The following is a 26028-nucleotide window of genomic DNA, read 5'->3' as shown; positions in this document are numbered from 1 at the left end:
ACCAGACCTCTCTGAACTGTTGCAACCTGGGCTGACTTAGTAGCTTCCCTGTCTTAGATCCTGGAGGAGCACACAGCATGGGCCCCAGAAGCTGCCATCACTGACTGGGACACTTCTCTAAATGCCCACGCCCTGGTTTAACAGTCAGCTGGGAAACTAGTAACCGACACTCCACCTCCCACCAGGACTCCTGAAGTGGAGACCCCCCCCCCCGATACACAGGATGGTTTCAGATGCTGGCCATCCCCCAAAATGACAGAGCCATTACACCCACTTACCAAGCCTGGCCCCCAGTGACCAAGAATTGCTTCAAATTCTGTCACTCACATTTCTTTGTAAAGCCCACGGGGAGCCCCTTGGTCCGGCCCCACCTCTCCAGTCTTGTTGCTGCACTGAACTACCCATTTCCCTCATCCTCCCTTGCCCACCTAGGAAAGTCTCGCTTATGCTTCCATAGTAATACAGCTCCACAGTCCCTTGTCTGCAGTTCCAAATCCAAAAGCTCTGGCTGCTGCAAGGGTTTTCATAAGTGGGTCAACCCTTCCAGCCAAGACCACCGGGAACCCACTGTAGTTGAGCAAAGTTGAGCTTACTGACTTGTTGTAATGAGGGGGAACACACATTGTGTTCTAATTGGTGTTCTGATTACCCCTCAATCACCCCATTGGTGTAGGAGGGACCCCCACCCTCACTAGTACGAGACCTGCACTGGACAGAAGAGATGGACAGCAGTTATTAGCCACAGATACTCTACGTATGCATGTATGTATACTCTACATATATATATATATATATATATACACATGTATAGCCGGGCGGGAAGGAGGACACTGCACGCCACGCTGGGCCACTTGGGGTTGCACTCAAGAACAAAGTGAACCGGGGGCTGGCCCGGTGGCATAATGGTTAAGTGCGCGCGCTCTGCTGCGGCGGCCCAGGATTCGGATCCTGGGCACGCACTGATGCACCGCTTCTCTGGCCATGCTGTGGCGGCGTCCCATATAAAGAGGAGGAAGATGGGCACAGATGTTAGCCCAGGGCCAGTCTTCCTCAGCAAAAAGAGGAGGTTTGGCATGGATGTTAGCTCAGGGCTGATCTTCCTCACAAAAAATAAATAAATAAATAAATAAATAATAAATTAAAAAAAAGAACAGAGTGAACCAGCAGGGGCTGTGGGCTGCAGGCTTTGTGGTAACAGGGGTGGGGTGCCCCCTGGTTCCCGCAGGAGGGTGTGATTGGCTTGTTTGAAGTTTCAGAGGCTGGCGGGGGACTGAGGCCCTTTAGACTGAGGACAGGGTGGAGTGCAGCTGGTCTGGGGGACTAGCTTGGAGGGGACCCTCTCCTGCTCGGTGGGGGGTACATCTGACAAGAACAGGGGGACTCAAGGGGGGCTGTGCAGCTCAAAGATGTCAAGGCAGTGCTTGAATTTGTAGGTCTTACAACACAATGGGGAACCTAGGGGCATCTCACAGGGTTAGGTTAGAAGGACTTATAGGATTGGGGTCCATGTTAGGGGATTGAGGGGGTGTTCTGGATTGGGTACTGTCAGGAAGCAGAGGTTTCTATGACTGGGTATTTTAGTCAGTCTTATCTAGAAAGTGAGAGGAATGAAGCAGAACTAAAGCTCTGGAGGGTGAAGAAGCAGCAGTCACTCATATTAGCCGGGATACCGGGCTCTTTGGTGGTGTTTGGGGTTTGGACAGTATTGTTTTTGTCGAGTTCAGACCTGATTACGACTGGTCTTATTTTGTCCTGGCCCATCACGGGGGTGGGGCAGAGGGGTGCCGTGTTCTGTGAAGTTGTGTTCACAGGCGCATGCCAAGGCCCCCCAGTAACTCCAGGGCTGATGGTGCCAGGCCGGTTCCCGCTGTCAAGGCTGCTCTACTCTTCCTCCACACCCCCTTCTAGCCAAGCGTGGACGAGGTCAGACCTCAGAACCCCTGCTATGATATCCAGAGCTTCCCAACCGCCGCATGTGGTGGGTCAGGAGAAGGTTCAGAGAATGTGGTCTGCAGCTGGACTGCAGGTAGATGCTCCCACTTTCACACGGGGTGAGTTGTCGAGTCCTTTCACGGGGCAGTTGCAGGACTTAAGACTCTGGTCAGAAGCCATCAGCCACCCACAACACAGGCCATGATCAGAAATAAAACCAGCTATTGGTTCTGGTGCCAGATCCTGAAGTCAAGGGCCTCGATTGCCACACACAGGCCATGGAAACACGCCTGGTCTTTCCCTAGATACCCAGCTGGCTCATTTTTTTTAAGCCCAGTCACGAACTGTTCTACTTGGCCTGTGGTATTTACATAGTACTTACATAGGTGCAGGAAGAAGTGTTTACTCAAGCATCAGTTCCCCCTCTGTCAGCTGAGAAGAAACTCAGGGCTTCATGATCAGCTAAGGAGCTTACATTTCACCTGGTTTGTTGGGCTTCCAGAGCGGGAACCTGGGGTTCCTAACTCCAAGAACTCTGTTTTCTGTCCTGATTCTAGAGAGTTCTGAGGAGCGAGCTATCTCTCGGTCACCTTCTCTGCATGCTTCTTGGAAAGGGTTATTGGTCTTATGTAATTCAAGGGCTTGAGTTAAAAGCCTGACCGTTCGTCTGTCCAAACATTCATCAACTATTAATTGAGCATCTACTCTGCCCACTCCAGGCTCTCGGAAGCACGGCCACTTGCCCATGTTCTTTGGTGTCCTAGCAACCAGAAACTCTCATCTGAGCTCCGGCCAGGACAAAGGTCATTTTCTCCCTAACCACTGTGACTTGCAGCCTCTCTAGGCCTCGTGGACCTGTCTGTGCAGCTCGCAGGTCCACTGAAAGCCATTGCTTTCCCCAAGGACGCCCAGAATCCCAGCCTAGCCGACCCCCTGGCAGAATGAGCTTCTCGCTCACGTTCTCCGAGCTGGTCAACATCGCCATCCCGCAGTGCGGGGTGGTGAACTTCAAGGCCCTGCATCTCCTGCTCCAGGGCATCCTGGAGCACATCCACATGGCCGAGCTCAAGAAGGACCTCTCGGGAGATGAAGACTTCCTTCAGACCTCGCAGGTCATGTTCATGCCCCGAGAAGGAGATGCCCAGCCCATCCTCAGTCCCATGAAGAGGCTTAGCAACGTCTTTGACCATGTGGTGAGCCGCATCGACAAGATGGAGAGCCAGCTGGCCACGCTGCAGGACCTGCCGTCCACCTCTCAGCTGCTGGAGGGCAGCCGGGGCATGGGCCAGCCCGCCCAGGAACTGTGGCACCTGATAAAGCTCCGGAAGATGGTGGAGGGCAACGAAGAAGCCACAGCAAAGGTAAGCCGCTTGGCTTCCAGAAGCTTCCTGTCCCCTTTGCTCTCATCCCAGGCATCTCACCCACTATTCCCTTGTGCCCCCTTGTGATGGGCCCTCCCCATAAACAGGGGGAGGAATGCGGCTTTGGTGTCATTCAGCACCAAAGCTCCCAGCTTGGATCCCGCATCAAGTACTGAGGAAAGAAGCCAGACACAAAAGGCTACGTGTTCTGTGATTCCGTTCGTATGAAATGACCAGAACAGGCACATCTGGCTGGGGGGGAGGGGAATGGGGAGAGACTGCTTAGTGGTTACGGGGTCTCCTTTTGGGATGATGAGAAAGTTTTGGAACTAGATCGAGGTGGTGGTTGCACAACACTGTGAATGCACTAAATGCCACTGAATTATCCACCTTAAAATGTTTCATTGTGTGTTATGTGAATCTCACCTGCATAAAAAACAAATGATTGAGGACATACAATGGGCGAGGCCCCACGGTAGTCACAGTGAATAGGAGCTTGTGGTCTAGCGAGAGAGACAGACAGAAAGCAAGTGAATAAAAACCTATAGGAACTAGCCACGTGGAAAGGGGGAGAGCATTATCCCTATTTTATAAGTGAGGAAACTGACGCTCAGAAAGCTTCATCAGTTTGCTGAAGACGCAGCAGCCAGCAATGGCGGAGAAGGAGACGAGCCGAGCCTGCGTGACCCGGGGCCTGCCTTGCCGCCCAGCACACAGTGATCCATCAGGAGCTGTAGCCTTGCGGGAAGAGTTTGGATCTTGGGAAATAAATACCCAGCCTCTCCGTCCCCCCTTCCTCCCATTGGCCAAACCAGGGAGCCAGAAGTCAGAGGGCCAGGGGTCTGGTGAGTGCAGTGCCGTGGGTCAACCTCCAAGGGCACTGAGCGTGTGGCAGGGGTGGAGGGTGGATGTGCAGGGGTGGATGGAGAACATCCATCACTCCGAGGGACCATTTTGAGGCACGAGCCATAATGAGAACTAGGAACAGAGCTTTGGGGGAAGGGAGTTGGGGGTGAAGCAGGTTGAGATGGTTCTGGAAAGATGGATAGAAGTTCAGCAGGCGGAGTAGAAGGGGGCCTTCCAGAGGAGGAAGTGGCAGGACCCAGCACTGGGCATGTTTGGGGCATAAGGGACAGTCCTGTTGGCTCATCCCTGGAGGAGAGTGGTGGACAATGAGCTGGAAAGCTGGCTGGGGCCCCACCTTGGGGGTCCTCAGATGCCAGGGAGAGGCGTTTGTTCTCATCCAGCAGATGGACTGTGGGAGGCATGCAGTCTTTCCCGTAAGGACCTGGATGTGAGCTGAGCTGCCCCCGGAGAAGGCTGGTCTGGCCTCAGGGGGAAGGATCAGCAAAAGGAGGCAAGACTAGGAGTAGGAAGGCCAGGGAGGCCACGAGCCATGACCACCTGGCCCAGAGAGTAGGACAGCACATCAGGTGTGGTGGGGGCAGAAAGGAAGGGCTGTTTTCGAGAAGATTCTTTCAGTCCAGAGAACTGGACACCAGCTGAGGGAAGGGCCGTGGGCGGGACGTGAGAGTGCGAGGGGAGCTGGTAGGGTGAGGTGACCCTTGTGTCGAGATGCTGATGAGATGTTCCAGGGGAGATAATGGGCCAGCAGACAGGGAGAGATGCGGGCCCAGGACTCGGGAGACAGGAGGCAGCTGGAGCCAGGGCGTGAGAGACAGGGACCAGAGGCCGAGGACAGACCCCACAGCTTGGAAATTGCAGCTGCACTCCAGCCTACATACAACATGTTTATCGAGACCAACACAGATGTTGCTTGACAAAGGACCAGGGTGACTGGGCCAGACAACCATCGCTGGTGGAGGCCACAGTGGCACCCACATTTCCCTCTGTGTGGTCCCTTGGGCCTGGTGTGGCTGGGGATAGGGTAGTGATGGGCCATCTGGGCTTAGCTATCCATCCCAGGGGTCATCGTCCTCCTGTCCGTGGAGGTCGCACGTCCCGGATCCTCTTTGAGCCAGTCTGTGCTCACTGGGGTGTCCAGCTGCATCTCCGTAGCAGGTGGCAAGACTAGGAGTAGGATATCTTAGGTTGGCACTCTTGTTTTTCAAGTTGAGGTGAAATTCACATAACATAAAATCAACCACGTTCAAGTGAACAATTGGGTGGCATTTAGTACATTGACAATGTTTCACAAGCACCACTTCTATCCAGTTCTAAACCATTTGCACGTGAGGCACTAAGCGTGCTGCCACTTACCACCTGGAAAAGCGGGGGAATGGTCACGATTTCCTCCTCCCAGGATTCTTGCGAGAATTACAGCCAAAGGAGATAATGCACGGGAGGTGTTTAGCTCAGAGCCCGACGTATTTTAGGTGCCCAAGAGTGCTTGCTGTTATTATCATTATTCAGAGATTCGACGTGAGCAGGGAAATGGGCTGGATTGGGACCTCAGCAAAGTCAGGCACCTGGGAGCCCTGCAGGAACACGCTCGGTGTCTGTGGGAGAGACGGGGAACTCATTCTGGCCAAGGCAGGCTGATGCTGGGCAAGAGAGGCAAAGCAACAACGTGAATGAATGGATGAACCTTAAGTCATCAAGCCAAGTGGAAGGAGCCAGACACAAAGGGCCACATGTTGCATGATTCCGTATATGTAAAACGTCCAGAGTGAGCAAATCTGTAGAGATGGAAAGTGGATGAGTGGTTACCGGGGTCTGGGGGTGGGGGCAATGGGAGTGACTGCTCATGGGTGTAAGGTTTCTTTTGTGGGTGATGAAAATGTTCTGGAACTAGATAGTGGTGATGGTTGCACAACCTTGTGTATGTATTAAATGCCACTGATTTTTTCACTTTAATATTATGTGTTTTTACCGCACACAAACCAATAAAGATTGGTAGAATTGATTTAAAAAACAAACAAAACATAATCTAACTATATACTGTCTACAAGAGTCACACTTTAGATTCAAAAACACATATATGTTGAAAGTAAAAGGATGGAAAAAGGTATTCCATGCAAGCCGTAACCGGAAGAGAGCTGGAGTGGCTATACTGGTATCAGACAAGATAACTTGAAGACAGAAATTGTTGCTAGAGACAAAGAAGGCTGCATGGGTGGCCGAGGGCAGATTAGGGAGGGCCTCGGAGGCCAGAGAGGTGGGCACAAATGTCCAAGGTGCCAGCCCCTCCGGAGCAGCCTACCCCTGGCCCCCCTTGGTGGATGAAGGCTTCTGGAATGCATGAGTACTCGAGTGACCCGGCCAGCTCACCAAGGGGGCTGGTGGGCAGGTCTGGACCTGGCTCTGCAGCCCTCAGAGGACTGTTTGTGCACCTAGGAGTGTCCCCACCCTGAGAGAATGTCGCCCTGCCCTGCGTGGCTGAGGTTGCCTGGGTTACCACAGTGACCCACTGCAGGGGGTTGCCATGGTCTCTGGTTCTAGGATATGCAAGCTGCTTAACTAAGTGTCTGCATTCCCCAGCCAGTCGGGCTGGCAGACCAAATGCCGCCCTTTATGGGCAGCTGTCAAGGGGCGTGGACTCAAAGTGGGGAAAGACAAGCCCACCAGCCCTAGCACCCACCCCAGACAGGGTGCATGGTGCCAGGGAAACTAGGGCAGTCACTAAGGGGGCTTCACAAGAGGAGGTTTGGGAGGACTCAGAGGCGTGGCCTGAGGGCCAGTGCCCTTGGTCAGCACACCGCCAGATGTGGGGGCTTGGGCACTGCAACAGTCCTTATTCAGCGGGCTTAGATTGCAGGGTTTCTCTCCCTCAGCGCTGTTGACCTTTGGGCGGGATACTTCTTTGTGGTGGGGACTGTCCTGTGCACTGTGGGATGTTGAGCAGTGTCCCTGGCCTCTATCTACTAGGTGCCAGAAGTGCCCTGTAGTTGTGACAACCAGAAGTGTCTCCACACTGCCAAATGCCCTCTGGGGGCCAAGTCGCCCCGTTGAGAACTGCTGGTTTAGAAAACCTGGGCTCCCCGCTTTGTGCACGGCACCGACCCGGGGCTTCCCGCACCTGCCTGACCTTTTCCAGAATTGCAGATTCCCAGGCCCCGCCTGCGTCTCCGAAGCGGCCCTGAATGTGAAGCTGCATTTGGAAGTCCCTGGCTGTCTCGTGGAGGCCTCACAAGAGAAAAGGAGGGACTGTGTCAGCTGTTTGTTGTTAAGATTGTTCTTGGGGCCGGCCTGGTGGTGCAAGCGGTTAAGTGCGCGCGCTCTGCTGCGGTAGCCTGGGGTTCGCTGGTTCGGATCCCGGGCGTGCACTGACGCACCACTTGTCAAGCCATGCTGTGGCGGCATCCCATATAAAGTAGAGGAAGATGGCCACGGATGTTAGCCCAGGGCCAGTCTTCCTCAGCAAAAAAGAGGAGGATTGGCAGATGTTAGCTCAGGGCTGATCTTCCTCACAAAAAAAAAAAAAAAAGATTGTTCTGGCTAACTCTGTTTCCATAAATAAACTCGTGGGTCCCCATTAGGGGATTGTAACCTGTTGTTGCTTTTTGATTTCAAAACTCCCTCCTCATTTGACTCTGCCAACCAAAAACTCCTGCTGTATATCCCACAATTAAAATGATTTTAAATTGTAATTGGTCTTTGGGAATTTCCTAACAAAGCTTAAGGGCATGAAAGACACTTGGGGTTTTAGAGAATCAAAGTCGAAGTTTTTCTGTGAACATATGTTTTTATTTCTCTTGGTTATATACCTAGAGGTGGAATTGCTGGATCATATGATAACTCTGTGTTTCAAGTTTGGGGAACAGCTAGACAGTTTTTCAAAGTGACTGCACCATTTTATATTCCTGCCAGCAGTGTATGAGAAGAGTTCCGATTTCTCCACATCCTCACCAACACTTATTTTCTGCCTTTTTGCGTATAGCCATCCTAGTGGATGTGAAGCATATCTCACTGTGATTTTGACTTGCATTTCCCTGGTGACTAATGATGATGAGCATCTTTCATGTGCTTATTAGCCATTTGTATATCTTCTCTGGAGAAATGTCTATTCAGATAATTTGCCCATTTTTAATTGTGTTGTCTTTTTATTGTTGAGTTGTAACAGTTCTTTATATATTCTTGATGTATGGTGTCAGATATATGATTCGTAAATATTTTCTATTATTGTGAGTTGTCTTTTCTTTTCTTTCTTGATGGTGTCCTTTGATACACAAAGTTTTAAATTTTGATGAAGTCCAATTTATCTGTTTCTTTTGTCACATTTTTTTGGGGGGGTGTCACTTATGCTTTTGGTGGTGTATCTCAGAAACCATTGCCTAACCAAGGTCGTGAAGATTTACTCCTATGTTTTCTTCTACTACATAGGAGTAAATAGTTTATAGTTTGTCTCTTACATTTAGATCTATGAATCATTTTCAGTTAATTTTTGTATATGGTGTGAGGTAGGGGTGCAACTTCATTCTTTTGCATGTGGATATCCAGCTGTTCAGCACCATTTGTTGAAGACTATTCTTTCCCTATTGATTTGTTTTGGCACCCTTATTGAAAATCAATTGACTGCAAATGTATATTTCTGGACTCTCAATTCTCTTCCGTTGATCTATATGTTTCTCCTTATGCCAGTACCACACTGTCTTGATTACTGTAGATTTGTAGAAAGTTTTGAAATCAAGAAGCATGAGTCTTCTAACTTTGTGCTTCTTTTTCCAGATTGTTTGGCTATTCTGCGTCTTGCATTTCCATATGAATTTTAGGATCAGGTTGTCAATTTCTGCAAAAAAGAAACAACTGTCATTTTTATAGGAATTGAGCTGAATCTGTAGATCAATTTGGGAAGTAAGTCTTCCAATCCAAGAACATGGAGTGCTTTTTATATATTTATTTATCAATCATCTTTATTGAGATATAATTCACATTCCATACAATTCACCCATTTAAAGAGTGTACAATTCAATGGTTTTTGTTATATTCACAGAGTTGTATAACCATCACCATAGTCAATATTAGAAATTTTTATCACCTTAAAAAGAAACCCTGTTACCCTTTAGTTATCACCACTCTATACCCTCAATCCCCTCCCCACCCCATCCCCAGCACTAAGCAACCATTTACCTACTTTCTGTCTCTATAGATTTGCCTATTCTGGACATTTCGTATGAATGGAATCATACAGTGTGTCATCTCTTGTGTTTAGTTTCTTTCACTTAGTGTAATGTTTGCAAGATTCCTTTAGCATCAGTACTTTAGCATCCTTTTAGCATCAGTACTTCATTCCTTTTTGTGGCTGAATAATATTTAATATTGTGAATATGTCATATTTTGTTTATCCATCTGTCAGTTGATTGACATTTGGATTGTTCCCACTTTTTGGCTATTATGGATAATGCTGCTATGAACATTCGGGAACATTTTTATGGCCCTTTTCAATTCTCTTGAATATACACCTAGGAGTGGACTTGCTGGGTCATTTGGTAACTCTGTATTTAACCTTAGAAACCACACTGTTTTCTAAAATGGCTGCACTATTTTACATTCCCACCAGCAGTGTGTGAAGATTCCAATTTCTCCATATCCTCGACAACACTTACTGTTGTCTGACATTTGATTCTAACCATCCTAGCGGGTGTGAAGTGGTATCTCATTGTGGTTTTGAGTTGCATTTCCTTGATGACTAATGATGTGGGGCATCTTTTCATGTGCTTATTGGCTATCTGTGGAGAAATATCTGTTCAGATCTTCACTCATTTTTAATTGTCTTATATGTTGCTGGACTCAGTTTGCTAGTATTTTGTTGAGGATTTTTGCATCCATATTCTAGTTTTCTTGTAATGTCTTTGTCTGATTTTCATATCAGGGTAATACTGGCCTCATAGAATGAGTTTGGAATTCTATTTTTTTTTAAAGTTTGTGAAGAATTAGTATTAATTCTCCTTTAAATGTTTGATAGAAGTCAGTGGTGAAGCCATCTGGGCCTTTCTTTGTGGTATTTTTTTTTATTACTGCTTCAATCTCTTTACTTGTTTTAGGTCTATTCAGATTATCTATCTCTTCTTGAGTCAATTTTGGTAGTTTATGTCTTTCTAGGAATTTGTCCATTTCATCCAACTTATCTAATTTGTTGACATAAAATTATTCATAGTATTCCTTTATAGTTCTTTTTATTTCTGTAGGATCAATAGTAATGGTCCCTCTTTCATTTCTGATTCTAGTAACTTGTCTTCTCTTTTTTTCATGGTCAGTCTAGCTAAACATCTGCTAATTTTGTTGATCTTTTCAGAGAACCAGCTTTTAGTTTTACTGATTTCATCTATTATTTTTCTATTCTCCATTTCATTAGTTTCCACTCTAATCTTTATTGTTTCATTTTTTCTACTTCCTTCAAGTTTAGTTCACTCTGCCTTTTCCAGTGTCTTAAGGTGGAAGATTAGGCTATTGATTTGAGATCTGTCTTTTTTGTTAATATAGTCACTTCCAGCTAAAATTTCTCTCTAAGCACTTCTTTAACTGCATCCCATAAGTTTTTGGTGTGTTGTGTTTTCATTTGTGATTTCTTCTTTGACCCGTTGGTTATTTAGGAGAGTGTTGTTTAATTTTCACATATTTGTGAATTTCCAATAGTTTCTTGTGTTATTGATTTATAATTTCATTCCATTGTGGTCAGAGTAGACATTTTATGTGATTTCAGTCCTTTTTAAATTTATTGAGACTTGTTTTATGGCCTAGCCTATGGTCTATCCTGTAGAATGTTCTGTGTGTGCTAGAGAAGAATGTATATTCTGCCATTGTTGAGTGGAGTGTTCTATAGATGTCTGTTATGTCTAGTTGGGTTATAGTTTTGTTCAAATCTCCTATTTCCTTGCTGATCTTCTGTCTAGTTGTTTTATCCATTATTGAAAGTGGGGTATTGAAGTCTCCAACTATTCTTGCTTAAATTGGCTGTTTCTCCTTTCAATTCTGTCAATTTTTGCTTCATGTATTTTGGGGCTCCATTGTTAGGTGCATACATATTTATATTACTATATCTTCCTGAAAGATTGACCCTCTTATCATTATAAATGTCCCTCTGTGTCTCTAGTAACAATTTTTATCTTAAAATCTCTTTTGTCTGATAGTATAGCCACTCCAGTTCTCTTTTGTTTGCTGCTTACATGGTATATCTTTTTCTATTCTTTTATTTTCAACCTGTTTGTATGTTTGAATCTAAGATGTGTCTCTTATAGATAACACGAGGTTGGATCATGTTTTCTTATACAGTCTTCCAATCTCTGCCTTTTAACTGAAAGTTTAATCCATTTACATTTAATGTAATTACTGATAAGGACTTCTGACATTTTACTGTTTGTTATTTTTATTAGCTGAGTGCCTAACTATGCACTAGGCCCTTTATATACATTATCACTTTTTTTTAAATACCCATTTTATGATTGAGGAATCTAAAACCTAGAAAGATGAAGTAACAGCCCTAGTCAGCAGTGGAGCTGAGCTATGAGCTCAGCATTGCACCCATCAGCTCTTGCCTGGAAGTTTCCTCACTGGTCCTCTGGCTTCCCCCCTTACCTTCCCAGGGCCAATCTACAAATGCAGCCAGAGGGACCCTTTAAAAATGTAGATCCTATCATAATTTCCTTGGTGATCCTCCAATGGCTCCCACCAAAAGGCATGAGATGCTTCATGATGAGTGACTCCTGGTTACTGAATACATTCAGACACAGAGTTGCCTCCTTTCCACCCACACCACCTGAGACCTCAGAGCACCGTTGACTTTAGTGTCATTTGCTGGCCTCTGAGTGTGTTCCAGCCTCGGCCTTGAGAGAGCCAAGAGGACGTAGTGAACCATGGCTGTCACCAGAGAGCTTCTGCACATTACTTACCTTCTCCCCCCACTACACCCAACTTCATGTTTTCGCCTTCTCTCCCCATCTTTAGTCCATGAAGACCCTGCAGGATTTGCTCACTGACATTTGTGCACTCAAGGTCACCACTGAAACCCTCAGGAAGGATGTGGACATGCTGAAGGACATATTTGAAAAGGTAGACCCTCCCCAGTGTCCTCTATGATGGCCATGCTGCTCGGACCTCTGGTGGTTGGGGTGACAGGGTAAATCTATGAAGCCTGTTCTTAATCAAAGAACACAGCCATGGGGGCAGAAGAAGGAGACTGACATGGCCTAGCCACGAGGTCTGTCCTGCTGAACTCTCCGAGGCTTCCACCATGCTCCTTACCCTTCTGTGTTAGGACATCATATGTAAGTAACAGAAACCTAGTTCATCCTGGCTTAGGCAAAATAAGAGAATTTATTGTCTCAGTTACTAAAAAGTCCAGGGATGCCTTCAGGTGCAGCCAGATCTAGGTGCTCATACCACACCAACGTCTCTCTTTCAGTGATGCTTTCCTCTGGGTTTGCTTCATTCTCAAGCAGGTACTCCCCAAGTCTTGGCAACTCTAGGCTTACATTTTATCAACGTAGCAGAAAGAGAACACCTCTTCCTCTTCTAGAAAGCTCTGTCCACACTGAAAAGTGGAATACACCTAGCACAGGCATACATTCTAGCTCCCTCTTTAGCCACAAGGACATCAGCCTGGGCATATTCTAACTCCTTACCGTGATGCGGAAGGACATGGAATCCTGGAAGTGTGAGGTCTCAGCTGGTGAGTCAGAGCTGGGCTCAGGAGCCCGGTCTCCACAGCCCCAGGCTGGTGTTGTGGTGGAAGTTTTACAACTTGCACTCAAATAACATAATCTAATGTATCATCCCCAAAGCACAGGTCAGTGTACACATTTGATTGTCGTGGCAACTGTGAGAACTTCAGCCTGGGGCTGGGTAGCTCCCACCTGAGCAGAGAGGGCACTGTCAGGAAGCTATGTCACAAAACGCTAAGAACGACCCTTGGACAAATCTGTTTGAGAAACAATGCCTCCTCAGCCCACGTCTTGGAGATTCTTACTGTACTTTTGCCCATTAAAGTCTCTGAGAAGTCTTGCAGTACCGAAACCTGTTCAATACATTTTAAGCCCAGCATTTCTCAAACTTATTTGCCCATGAAACCCTTTTCTATCCCTTTCCCACTCACTGGGCAATACTGCTTTGGAATGTGTTCTTCCTTCTCCAACTCTTAGCCACCTAGAGCTAAGTCCTGTATTTGAGCTGTGGGAGAAGCAGGGCCAGGACCAGAACCTGCAGCTCTGGCTCATGAGCTCCGCTCATTCGACAGATACAGCCGGAAAGAATGGACACGCTCTGTAAAGACCTGAAAGGGCAGAACCGGAAGATGAGTGCACTGCAGCAGGAAGTGGTACGGGCCTCGGCCCCGTCCTCCCCGTGTCCCACCCTGGTCCCCTGACCTCCAGACCCAGGGGTGCTAGGGGGAGGGGTTAGGAGGAGAAACAATCTAGAAAGGCCCATTTATCTGCAAGTGTGGAGGGCAGCGTGGACGAGGGAGCCACCGAAGGGCATCGCACCCTCTAGGTTCACGGTCCTCATTCCCAACCTCCTCCCCCGCCCCCCTAGATTTCTCTCCAGAAAAAGATGGTCACCATCCCCAAAGCTGAGGACGTGGTGCTCTGGAGCGGCCTCCATGAGGCCATGTTCCCCCCGGTGAGTGAAGGAGGAAGAGGAGGGGCAGCAGTGGAGGGTCGGGGAAGCAGCCCTGGCCAACCCAGACCTCTTTTCCACAGGAAACTTCTCCACTGGGACCTGCTGCACCACAGCTGGAGGATTCCGAGCTGTGGCAGGTCACAGAGCAGCTCCCAGAGACTGACCTTCCCCAGACCATCAAGTACCATGATGCTGTCGGTCATGTCCACGTCTCAGAGACCATCCCACGCCCCCACTTCCTGGAGACCGTCTGGCATTATGATGTCCCAGGGCAACTACAGGAGGAGGAGTCTGCCCAAGCAGTTCTGCTCTCCGGGGAGCAGGGGCCAGGCCAGCCTCAGGTGCTCGAGCCTGGGCCTGCACCTGTGCCTGGACCTGGGCCTAGGCCCGCTCCAGGGCCAAAGCCTGAGCCTGAGCCTGCGCTGGGGCCCACACCTGCACTGGGGCTGGAGCTCGAGCCCCAGCCTGCCCTGGGGCCTGTGCCGGGGCTGGGGCCCACACCTGTGCTGGGGCTGGAGCCTGAGCCCCACCCTGCACTGGGGCCTGTGCCGGGCCTGGAGCCCACACCTGCACTGGGGCCCAGTCTGACACCTGGGTTCATGCCAGCACCTTGGCCTACATTCAGACCTGGGCCTGCCCCCGGACCTGAGCCTGCCCCAGGCCCTCAGCCCACACCACCAGGATTCTGGCCTATGCCGCCAGGGGGCTGGCCTCCTCCCAGAGGCTGGCCCGGCACTAGCACTTGGCCTTTCTGGGGCTTAGGCTACTTGCAGCCTGGCCCAGGCCCGTCAGGCCCCCCACCTGCACAGCTCCAGGGCTTCAGGGCCCCGCCACAGGCTACGGAGCTGGGCTCAGCTTGGCCTCGTCCACTGCAGTCACGGTCTCACAAGGCAGAGACGCACCAGCTCCCAGCTATCTCAGAAAAAGCGGAAAAGTATTACTCCCGCTCCAGGAGAGTCCCTCAGGACGAGGCCCCCAGGGCTGACGCCCCCAAGGAAGCACCCCCTAAAGGTCCCCGGTCTGTCCATCGGATGAAAACCACTGCTGCCATTGCAGCCGCTGCCGCTGCTGCCTACGCAGCTGCTGCGACCTCAGCGGCCCGGGCAGCCGAGGCCGCCGCCAAGGTGGTCAAGGATGCCCCTGCCACCAAATTGGCCAGTGTAGCAACGACCATGGCTGCATCTGGGCCCTTAGGGGTCTTTGCAGATGTCCTGGGTGCAGGATCTTCCCATGGGGCCACGGCCTCCGTGGCCTTCACCGATGACAGTGAGGTGGAAGACTTGCAGGAGATGGAGTACGACTTCTTCTCTCCTTTGTACTCTGCCACCAGCGTCCCTCCCGATGTGACCCTGTCCCAGGCCATGCTGGCCGCCAAACAGGCTGTGACCCCTGATGACAAGAGGAACGCCGTCAAGTGCTCTATGAGCCGCATAGCCCAGATGCCTGTTAGACATGACTCCCTGAGAGAAGAGTTTGCCCAGCTGTCATCCAGCCTGCAGCAGCACTTGACTTATCTAGGTGGCCCACCTGGCTCTGGGAGGGGTGGGTGGCAAGGGCTCAGGCCCTCCCTTCGGTGTTCGAGAAGAGCCTCCGTCATTTAGCTCCCCCAACAAAATCTACATTCAGCCATTAGCCATTCCTTCCTTTGGCTTAAGCATTAGCCTCTTACTGTTCTGTTCTTTTACAGTGAATGTACAGTGACGTCTTATCTTGGGGGCATTTATGGAAGTTGGCGCTTAGGGAAGAAAATCTCATGTCAAAATTACTCTTGAAAATTCCCTTTCAATAGCCCATAAAACACAGTACTACTGAACAGACCCCAGATGAAGTGGTCAATTTGGGATTAGGAACAACTCCCAGGCAAACATATATATCCTTAAAGACCACAGTCACGTTCTGGGCAGCAGTGGCATCAGGAGATTTATGTTCCCATTTCATGCCCCTGATGGGCGTGTGTTCACTGCCAGGAGTGGAGGACAGAATGGCCTACTCTAGTGGTTCTCAACCTTGAGCTTACCTCAGCATCCCTGGGGGGCTTGGTAATGCGCAGACTACCCGGCCCCACCCCCAGAGTCCCTGACTCGGTTGATCTGAGTGGGGCCCAAGAATTTGCATTCTAACCCATTCCACGTGATGCTGCTGATTCTGACGCAACTGGCACAGGGAACCCTCTTTGAGATCCACTGCCCTGCCCTCTCTGAACCACTGTCTTGCTTTTTCTCTCTCTGCCAAGTACAACAGTGGAATTAACCTAAGTCAAATCTGTATGTGGCGTCACCCCTGATTGGCAGTGCCCTTCCACAAATCTTGAAAAGCAAAAGTAGAACTTCACATGGCTAAAAAGCACCATGTTGATGTCAGTGAATACTGGTGCACAGCTAAGATGATGAAAGTAATACATTTAAATTTAAAACATAAAGCCAAAATAGCCCAAATTTTACTTCTGACCAGCTGCCATTTTTGTTAAGAAAACTAAAGATAGGTTGTAAACGTATCTTGGGTGTGATTTTTCATACCCACCTTGCTGTGTCCTGTACATCACCTTGTGGCCTCTCATCCAGAACTGGATCTAGGATACTTTTTTTTTAGCCTCTCTCCTTTTTTGTTAAATCCCCTTTCTGTCTTGTGGTGGGATAATATGCTTCACATACTCTCATACATAAGGCACTTCTTAGTTTTGCTCAAGGCCATTCCTGGAGGAGAGTGAATTCCAGAGGTTTCCCTCGGCCTGCAGTGTCTAATATGGTAACTATGAGGCTGTTGAACACTTGAAATGGGGCAAGTTCAAGTTCAGATGTGCTCTAAGTGCTTTAAGTTCGCACTGGATATTGAAGGCTTAGTATGAAAATAAGAATGTGAAATATTAATAATTTTTTGATCACATATTAAAATGATACTATTTGGGATATATTGGGTTACATAAAATATTTTATTAACATTAATTTCACCTGTTTCCTTTTAGATTTTTGTGTGTGTGAGGAAGATCAGCCCTGAGCTAACATCTGATGCTAATCCTCCTCTTTTTGCTGAGGAAGACTGGCCCTGGGCTAACATCCATGCCCATCTTCCTCCACTTTATGTGGGACGCTGCCATAGCGTGGCTTGACCAGCGGTGCATCCGTGCGCGCCCGGGATCCAAACACATGAACCCCAGGCTGCCGCAGCGGAGTGCACGCACTTAACCGCTATGCCAACGGGCCGGCCCCCTTTTTAAATTTTTTTAAATTGTGACTATTAGAAAATTTTAAGTAACTTCAAAGGCCCCCAAGCTCACAGCCTCTCTTTCTGGACAGCACCACCTTAGATAGCTTCTAACAGAAGCGGGAGCTCTGGACAAGGCACTCCCCCCCATCACTGCCCCCAACAGCCGCTGCCTCCTTTGCTTTCAGCTAATATGGGAGCCTCTTCCCGTCTTGGGACGACAGTGGACGTATTGCAAGAAAAGATTGGCAACCTCCAGGAATCCAGGATGAAGGTCAGTGTCCCAGGCAGGCAGCTCCGGAGAAGAAGATGGCTTGAGGCAAGCTGATGGCAGACTCCATGACCTGGAACCAGAGGGAGCTCCTGCCCTCCCCATGCAGCATTTGTCCTGTAGCTGAATGGAGGCCTGGGGACGAGGGGAAGGAGAAGGCAGCTGCAGCCCTGTGGAGGCGGGTCTGCTCTGGCTGGTGCAGAGGTCCTAGTGGGCGGGCGTCTGCCTGGTTTCCCCTAATGAGTATCTTAGGTGGCTGTTGAGACAGCAAGTTGGAGACACACTGGTCTGGTACACTCTTCAAGCCCCTTCCTGGCCATGGCAAGCTCGGAAGCAGAGGACTTGGAGGTCTGTGTCTCCCTCGTTTAGGAGGAGGAGCTGGAGAGAATTTGGGGCCACCAAATGGAGACGATGAAGGATCACTACGTCGTGCTGGACAAGGTGGTGGAAAAGCTCCAGATTCGCCTGAATGAGTTAAAGGTTCGGAGGTCTGGGTGAGCCCGGGATGGGCAGCTGAGGGGAGGATTTCTCATCGGGACATTCACACTCTCCCCAAAGGCTTCACAGATGCACTGAAGGCGGAGGGAACCAAGAACACTTCACTGTGTGTAAATTACACTTCAATTAAAAACAACCAAATCCTGCCATCCCCCCCCCCACACACACAGCAACAAGAGGGCTTGGACGGGGTCCACCTTGTCAACTGCTGGGTCACCCACCCCTAGAAGGGTACCTGGCGCAGAGTGAAGGCTCGGAATGTGCTGAATGAATCAATGAATGAATAAGAGGATTTCTTGCGCCAACTATTACATTTGCCCTAAACCAGCTCATTTCCAAGTTTTCAGTGCCCCAGGGCCCTTTGGGAACAGTGGAGTTGCTGACAGGAGGAATGTGAAGACGGAAACCAAGCCCCTACCAGGGGCTCACCCAACCAGCCACCTTCTCCCTGAGGGGCCTGAAGGGTCCTGCCTCACTGGGCTGGCATGATGACCCTGGCCTGATGGGTCCTCAGGACCAGTCTAGTCTGTGCCTTTTCCCGGCGGTGTCCCCAACCTTTCGAGAATGGATCAAGGTCATTCCCAGTGGGAGGAGATGACATTCCCCCAGAGCATACAGAGACAAAATCCCAAACAGGACCACCCGAGGTGGTTTCCACTCAGGCTTCTCATTCCATGTCAGGGGGCTGTTGGTGGGATGGCTTAGGATGTAGGGGGTGAGAGAGGAGGGCATAGCTCCCCCTTCCAACATCATCACGCAGAGTAATCAGGCTGGGACACACACAGGGCAACTTGGACCTGTAAAGAACTCCTAAAAGGGGAACCAATTCCCAGCCTAAGGCGGGGGTGGGCTCCAGGCCGTGTGTGGCTGCAGGGTGCAGGGTTACAGCTCAGACCTCAGTGAGTACCAAGATCCGGAGCTGCGTCGGCTCCTGGACTCTGTGCCCTCGGTTAGTCACTGCTCTTCAGAGAGGCCAAGTTGCCGTGTGCTAGGGACGTACTGGGGCCCTTCCTCGAAGGAGACCGGAGCCAATTCATTCAGCATGTCTGACGTGTGCCCGGCATCATGCCCCGCCCTGCACGGGGAGGAAGGGTCACAGTATCTGCCTCCAGGTAGCAGTTGCTGGTTGAGAGAATCTCAAGAGGACGAGGCCGACCAAACAGTGCAAACGTAGCAAGGAGCAAGTCAGCCTTTGTCCCGACTGCCTTCCTGCCCCTCGGGCCAACATGAATGAGTTGCTTATAAAAGTTCACCCTGAAAGGACCTGGAACGGGGCTTTGTATACGACACATTTCGTTAAATGTTTCTTAAACGAATATACTGCAAGAGATCAGCAACCCCGTCGAGCCCTGCCAGTAGAGAAATGAGGGAGTGCAGCCATGTCTGCCACGGTTGTGCCGCAACATCTGGAACAGAGAAGAAAGGCCGCCCTACTGCTTTACCTGGATGTCCACGAGCAAAGGTTATAAACGTACCAGGTGGGGCAAGAAGTCCTCATTGTTCACTGAGTCATTCGGCCGGTGTTACTGAGCCTCTGCTCTGCACCAGGCACCCTTCTGACCCAGCGATAGGCACTCAACAAGACAGACACTGTCCAGGCCCTTCTGTGTTGGGGGGCGTGGTGGTATTTGTTGGTTTTTAATCGGAGTATAATTAGCGAGTAGTAAAATGCCCAAGTCTTAAGTATAAGAGCTTGATTAATTTTTGCCTGTTTATACACCCACGTCACCACCACCCAGTCAAGGTGGAAGCATTTCCATCCCCTTAGAGGGCTTCTCTCAGAGTGCTTCCCACCAAGAACCCCCCAGGAAAGTGAGCGAGGACAGAACTCTTCTTGATCCTCTCTATGGAAAACATTATTTGCCCTTTGCAAGTGCACAAGTGGTCTTTTTTTTCCCCTAGTTTATCCACTTTCATTCTTAACTCACTGAAATTATTTTTATCAGAATCAATTATTTTTATGCAAATGACTTGATTTTTTTATCCACATCATACTGTACTGACTACAGCTATCTTTTATAAGCCCGAGGATGCATTCCAAAACCACTCTTGGAACAAACTGTTATAGTCAGGGCTCTGGCTCGTGCAGAAGACTGATAAGATAGCTAATGTGTATCGAATGCTAACTCTGCCAGGAAGGTTATAGATCCCATTTCTAGGCTTCTTGACATCTTTGGGAAAGGAGTAGGATTAATGCCATTTGAAAGAGGAGGAAACAGATCCAGGCAAAGAAACCAGCCGACTTGACCCGGCTGGGAGGTGGCCTGGTGTTGTGGTTCAGAGCACGGGCTTTGGGTGAGACAGGCCTGGGTTTGAATTCCGATTCTGCCACTTACGGGGTGCATCAGTTTCCTGTGGCTGCTGTGACAAATGACACAAACGGGGTGGCTTAAAACAATAGACATGTATTCTTTCACAAGATGCATCATTCCAGCCTCTGCCTCTGTTGCCACATGGCCTCTTCTGTGTGTGTGTGTCTGTGTCTTCACAGGGCCTCTTTATAAGGACACCATTTGTTGGATTTAGGACCACCCTAATCCACTATGACCTCGTTTAACTTAACTAATTACATCAGCAAAGACCCTATTTCCAAATAAGGCATGTTTACAGGCTCTGGGAGGGCATGAATTTTGGGGAAGACACTAAACCCAGTGCACAGGTGACCCTGGCAGTGGAAGTTAGAAAGTCCTCGCTAATCACTCCTCTTTATTTCTAGATTTTAACTAGAAAGGGCCAAGTGGGGATCCAAGTATTAACGGTGGGCCTGATGACTCCAAAAGGTCAGAGCTCCCTGCTAATGTGGGGTTGGAGGAAGCAGCCTGACTCGAGGTCAAAGCAGGAGCTTCCTTCCATACCTCCACCTCCCATTCTAGACCTTGGGACCCACCTGGGGGCAAGGTAGCTGTGATGGAGCTTTGCATTAATTACAGTTAGGTTCAACTTCAAATCACATAAAACCAAACAACTGACTTAAACAAGGTAGAAGTGTATTTCTCTTTCGTGTTCAGGAAACTCAGTAATGGTTGGTCCAGAGGTATAGAACTCCATGGTGTGTGACTTCCATTCACAAGGTCACCTCAAGATGGCTGCTGGCACTCCAGTCATTAACTCTGCATTCAAACCAGTAGTGAAGAGGACACCTACTTCCATTTACACCCCAGTGGTCACACCAAGCTATGAGAGAGGTTGTGAAATGTAGTCATGATTCTGGGTGGCCAGATGCCAGCTAAAAGCTGGGATCCTCTTCATAAGGGTGAGAGAGAGACAAGATAATAAAGGGAGAAGTAGAAGCCTGTTTCCAGCTTTGGAGGAAAAGTGACTCCACCTTCTGGGGACGTGGCCCAGTGGTTGTGAGGCTCTTCTGAAGCAGGTTAGCTGCTGCTGCTGCCGTCATAGGGAGGGTCCAGTAAGTGGAGGGAAGGCACAATTGATGGAAGGAGTTGGTTCTTCGTGAAGTCATGGGGATGGGAAATAGGGTTTTCCCCTGACACGGGGGCACAGTGTGTGTCATGTAAGTGCTTGGTTGATGAATAGACTGCATTTCTTGCTGGGACGCCAGTGTAGATCAGAAGAGATGAACTTGCCTTAAACATCTAGGGAGCCAAAGCGTCAGCATTGGTTTGTGCTTTCCTTACTCAGGTCTGCCCCACTGTGCAGCAAAGTTCCTATGATGCCACCTCTAAGGGGACAGCTTGTCCCAAGTCTCACGTTCCTTCCCTTCTGATCTGGGCTCCTAGAGCCCTGGAGCCCAAGCCTTCCAATGTGCCCACCCTACCTGCTATCCACTTGGCCCCATTGTCCCTTCCTAGAGCATGGCAAGGGTGGACGTGGGAGATAGACATTATCCTCAGGGCTTCCGAAGATGGCTGACGTGCCCTTTGCTTTTATTCTTAGATTATCCGTGCTCAAATAAAAAACCTAGAAATGCATAAGGCAGACAAAAGTGTGATGGAGCAGGAGTTGAAAGAGGTGAGTGAGCAGAGATTCCTCTCCCCTTCCTTCTCCCCTGTCCTGAGCCCCAGCTCTCCCAGGGAAATGGAATCATGCAGCCAAGAAAAAACCAGGCAGAGAAACTTCCAGAGTTTCCTTTCACCTTTATTCATATAGAAAGGCTGGAGAAGCTTGTCAAAAGTTGTTTCATCAACTCCTATTTTCAGTGACTCAGGATTAGTGACAATTTGTTATGTAAACTTAAAAGTCATGCACGAACTTCTCCATCACAGGAAAACCTCGGCTTAGATCTGATGGTTGTGTTGGAGCCAATATAGACCCCAAGGTTGAATTTAAGGCAAGGCTAGATGACCAGGGTCCCAAACTACAAAAAATTGACCAAAGTGATCTCCTCCAGCTTCCTCCCGCTCCCACCCCAGCAGCATTGCCTCCCTGAGTCCCCTCTCTCTCTAGAAAGCCGACAGGAGCACCCTGGCAGGCAAGGCAAGCCGGGTTGACCTGGAAACGATGGCACTGGAGCTGAATGAGATGATTCAGGGCATGTTACTCAAGGTTGTGACCCACGAGGATGACTGGAAGAAGGTTCTAGAGCAGCTGAGAAAGGACCTGAGCACCAAAGTGAGTACCTTGTATTAGTTATCACTTTTTGCATAACAAATTACCCCAAAATTTAGCTGCTTAAAACAACAATTTCTGAGGGTCAAAAATTTGGGAGCAGTTTAGCTGGGTGGTTCAGGGTCTCCCATGAGGTTGCAGTCAAGATGTCATCTGGGGCTGAAGTCATCTGAAGGCTTGAGTGGGGCTGGAGGATCCACTTCCAAGATGGCACTCTCACATGGCTGTGGGCAAGACTCCTCACTTCTTCATCACGTGGACTCCTCCTTAGGGCTGCTTGAGTGGCCTCAGAGCATGGCAACTTACTTCCCCAGAGCAAGTGATCCAAGGGAGCAAGACAGAAGCCGCAATGTCTTCTATGACTTAGCCACAGAAGCCACACTCCATTATTTCTGTAATATCTTCTGTAATGACCTGCTTACATAGATCACCCCTATTCAGTGTGAGAGGAGACTACACAAGGCTGTGAATACCAAGAGGTATAGTTGGGGAGCATCTTGGAGGCTGACTACCATAACTCTCCTGTCTGGGCAAGCTAAGGGACATGGTGGGGTGGGGTGGGGTCTGCTGGTCATTCATTTATTCATTCATCATTTACGAACCACCTGTGATGAGCCAGACCCTGGGGAAATGTTGACAAGGAGTCATAGCCCCTGCCCTTTTTTTTTTTCCCCCAAAGCCCCAGCAGATAGTTGTATGTCATAGCTGCACATCCTTCTAGTTGCTGTATATGGGACGTGGCCTCAGCATGGCTGGAGAAGCGGTGCGTCGGTGTGCGCCCGGGATCCGAACCCGGGCCGCCAGCAGCGGAGCGTGCGCGCTTAACCGCTAAGCCACGGGGCCGGCCCACATAGCCCCTGCCTCAATTTGTACTGTCCAGTAGAGAGACAGGAACAGGCAGACCAACAATGACAGTGCTGTGTGGTTCCTGCGGCTGGGGTGGCTGGTGTGGCCAGAAGAGCTTGGGTTTAGAATCAGGCAGCTCTGGGTTTGAGCCCAGCTCCACCATGAGCAGCAGCATGCCCCCAGTTAGATAACCTCTCGGAGCCTCAGTTTTCTCTTCTGTGAAATGAGGATTTATTCATTCATCAACCATGTGTTGGGCACCTACGATGCTGGTCACTGGGGATATAATGATGAGCAAAACAGATATGGGACATGTTTCTCATGGTGACATATTAGTCGTAAAAACCGCACAAATCAATGCAAAATTACAGCTATCTACAGAGCAACTGATCTCTTTTCCTTCAATAATTCAGTGACAAAAGTGGGGACAGGGGCCGGCCCAGTGGTGTAGTGGTTAAGTTCACGCACTCTGCTTCCATGGCCCGGAGTTTGCAGGTTGAGATCCCAGGCTCAGACTGATGCACTGCTTATCAAGCCGTGCTGTGGCAGCATCCCATATAAGGTGGAGGAAGACGGGCACGGATGTTAGCCCAGGGCCAATCTTCCTCAGCAAAAAGAGGAGGATTGGCAACAGATGTTACCTCAGGGCTAATCTTCCTCACACACAGAAAAAAAATGGGGACAGAGAGACTGTTCTAGATTAAGAATCTCAAGAGACGAAACATCCAAATGTAACACATGAGGAGATTTTACTTGTATCCTGGTTCGCTTGCACCAGCTCTAAAAATGGGCTGAATTAGATGGAAGTCACTGTTCATTGTGTTGTGTGATAACAGTGTTGTGGTTATGTAAGAAAACGTCCTCATGATTACTAAAATATTTATGAGTGAAATGTCATGATTTCTGTAACTTTTTAAAAAATATTCCATCAAAAAAATATGGCAGATATGGCCACACGTTAATGATTAAATCTCGATGGTGGATATATGGGGGTTAATAATTCTAATCTTTTCATTTCTCTATGTGTTTGAAGTTTTTCTAATAGAAGCTTTTTAAATTTTTGTTGTTGTGGGCCAGCCCCATGGCTTAGCGGTTGAGTGCGCGCTCCGCTACTGGCGGCCCGGGTTCAGATCCCAGGCGTGCACCGACACACCGCTTCTCTGGCCATGCTGAGGCCACGTCCCACATACAGCAACTAGAAGGATGTGCAACTATGACATACAGCTATCTACTGGGGCTTTGGGGGGAAAAAAAAAAGGAGGAGGATTGGCAATAGATGTTAGCTCAGAGCTGGCCTTCCTCAGCAAAAAAAAAATGAGGAGGATTCAGCATGGATGTTAGTTCAGGGCTGATCTTCCTCACAAAAAAAAATAATAAATAAAAATAAATTTTTTTTGTTGTTTTAAGTGATCCTGTACTCATTGCTTTTCTTTTCTTTCTATATATTTTTTTGTGTGTGAGGAGGACTAGCCCTGAGCTAGCATCTGCCAATCCTCCTCTTTTTGCTGAGGAGGATTGGCCCTGGGCTGACATCTGTGCTCATCTTCCTCCACTTTATATGGGACGCCGCCACAGCATGGCTTGCAAGCGGTGCGTCGGTGTGCGCCTGGGATCCGAACCTGTGAACCCCGGGCTGCCGAAGCGGAGCACACGCACTTAACCTCTTGCACCACCGGCATGGCCCCTCTTTCTATATTTTTAATTGTGGTAAAATTCATACACCGTAAAATTAGCCATTAACCATTTTAAAGTGACTAATTCCGTGGCATTCAGTACATTCACAATGTTGTGCAAGCACCACCTCTATCTAGTTCTAAGACACTTCCATCACCCCAAAAGGAAACCCTGTACCCATTGAGCAGTCACTCCACTCACCATTCTTCCCTCCCCCGCAGCCCCTGGCAACCACCAGTCTACTTTCTGTCTCTATGGATTTGCCTATGCTGGACATTTCATGTGAATGAGTCATACAGTGTGTGACCTTTTGTAACTGGCTTCTTTCACTTATCATAATGCTTCAAGGTTCATCCATGTTGTAGCATGAATCAGTGCTTCATTCCTTTTTATGGCTGAATCATATTCCATCAAATGGATAGAGCACATTTTGTTTATTCATTCGTCTGTTGATGGATACTTGTGTTGTTTCCACCTTTCGACTGTTGTGAATAGTGCTGCTGTGAACATTCATTTACGAGTTTCTGTTTGGACACCTGTTTTCAGTTCTTTCAGGTAGAATTCCATTCCAGGAATGGAATTACTGAGTCATATGGTAATTCTGTGTTTAACTTTTTGTAAGGGTGATATATCATGATATCTGCAGTTAACTCTCAAATGGTTCAGAAAACAAATCCACACACAAATGTATAGATAAAGAAAACATGACAAAATGTTAAAAATTGATGAATTTAAGTGGATACATGAGTGTCCTTTGGACTATTATTGCAACTTATCTGTAGGTTTAAAAGTTTTCAAAATAGGGGCCGGCCCGGTGGCGCAAGCGGTTAAGTGCGCGTGCTCCGCTGCGGCAGCCCGGGGTTCGCTGGTTCGGATCCCGGGCGCGCACCGACGCACTGCTTGGCAAGCCATGCTGTGGCGACGTCCCATATAAAGTGGAGGAAGATGGGCACAGATGTTAGCCCAGGGCCGTCTTCCTCAGCAAAAAAAGAGGAGGATTGGCGGATGTTAGCACAGGGCTGATCTCCTCAGAAAAAAAAAAAAGTTTTCAAAATAGAAAGTTGGGTACAAGATGGGGCCGGCCCAGTGGTGCAAGCAGTTAAGTGCGCGCACTCCGCTGCGGCGGCCTGGGGTTTGCTGGTTCGTATCCCAGGCGCGCACTGA

At 48.9% G+C, this 26028-nt stretch overlaps 1 protein-coding gene across 1 annotated transcript in view; it reads left to right on the top strand.

Annotated features, from left to right (window-relative positions):
• The first annotated feature begins 2873 nt into the window (after positions 1–2873).
• The window catches only part of C26H16orf96 (chromosome 26 C16orf96 homolog), a 37643-nt gene continuing 14488 nt past the window's right edge, over positions 2874–26028 (top strand). The window contains exons 1-10 of the mRNA XM_058568882.1: positions 2874–3293; positions 12138–12242; positions 13426–13506; positions 13722–13808; positions 13889–14227; positions 14327–15326; positions 17198–17283; positions 17650–17760; positions 21673–21747; positions 22183–22347. Of these exons, the coding sequence (XP_058424865.1) occupies positions 2874–3293; positions 12138–12242; positions 13426–13506; positions 13722–13808; positions 13889–14227; positions 14327–15326; positions 17198–17283; positions 17650–17760; positions 21673–21747; positions 22183–22347 (2469 nt within the window). The remainder of the gene's footprint in view (positions 3294–12137; positions 12243–13425; positions 13507–13721; positions 13809–13888; positions 14228–14326; positions 15327–17197; positions 17284–17649; positions 17761–21672; positions 21748–22182; positions 22348–26028) is intronic.

This window comes from Diceros bicornis, chromosome 26 (assembly GCF_020826845.1).
Source record: "Diceros bicornis minor isolate mBicDic1 chromosome 26, mDicBic1.mat.cur, whole genome shotgun sequence".
In the NCBI taxonomy this organism is placed as follows: Eukaryota; Metazoa; Chordata; class Mammalia; order Perissodactyla; family Rhinocerotidae; genus Diceros; species Diceros bicornis.
The sequence above is the reverse complement of the archived record's forward strand: the minus strand, read 5'-3'. Positions and strand labels throughout refer to the sequence as shown.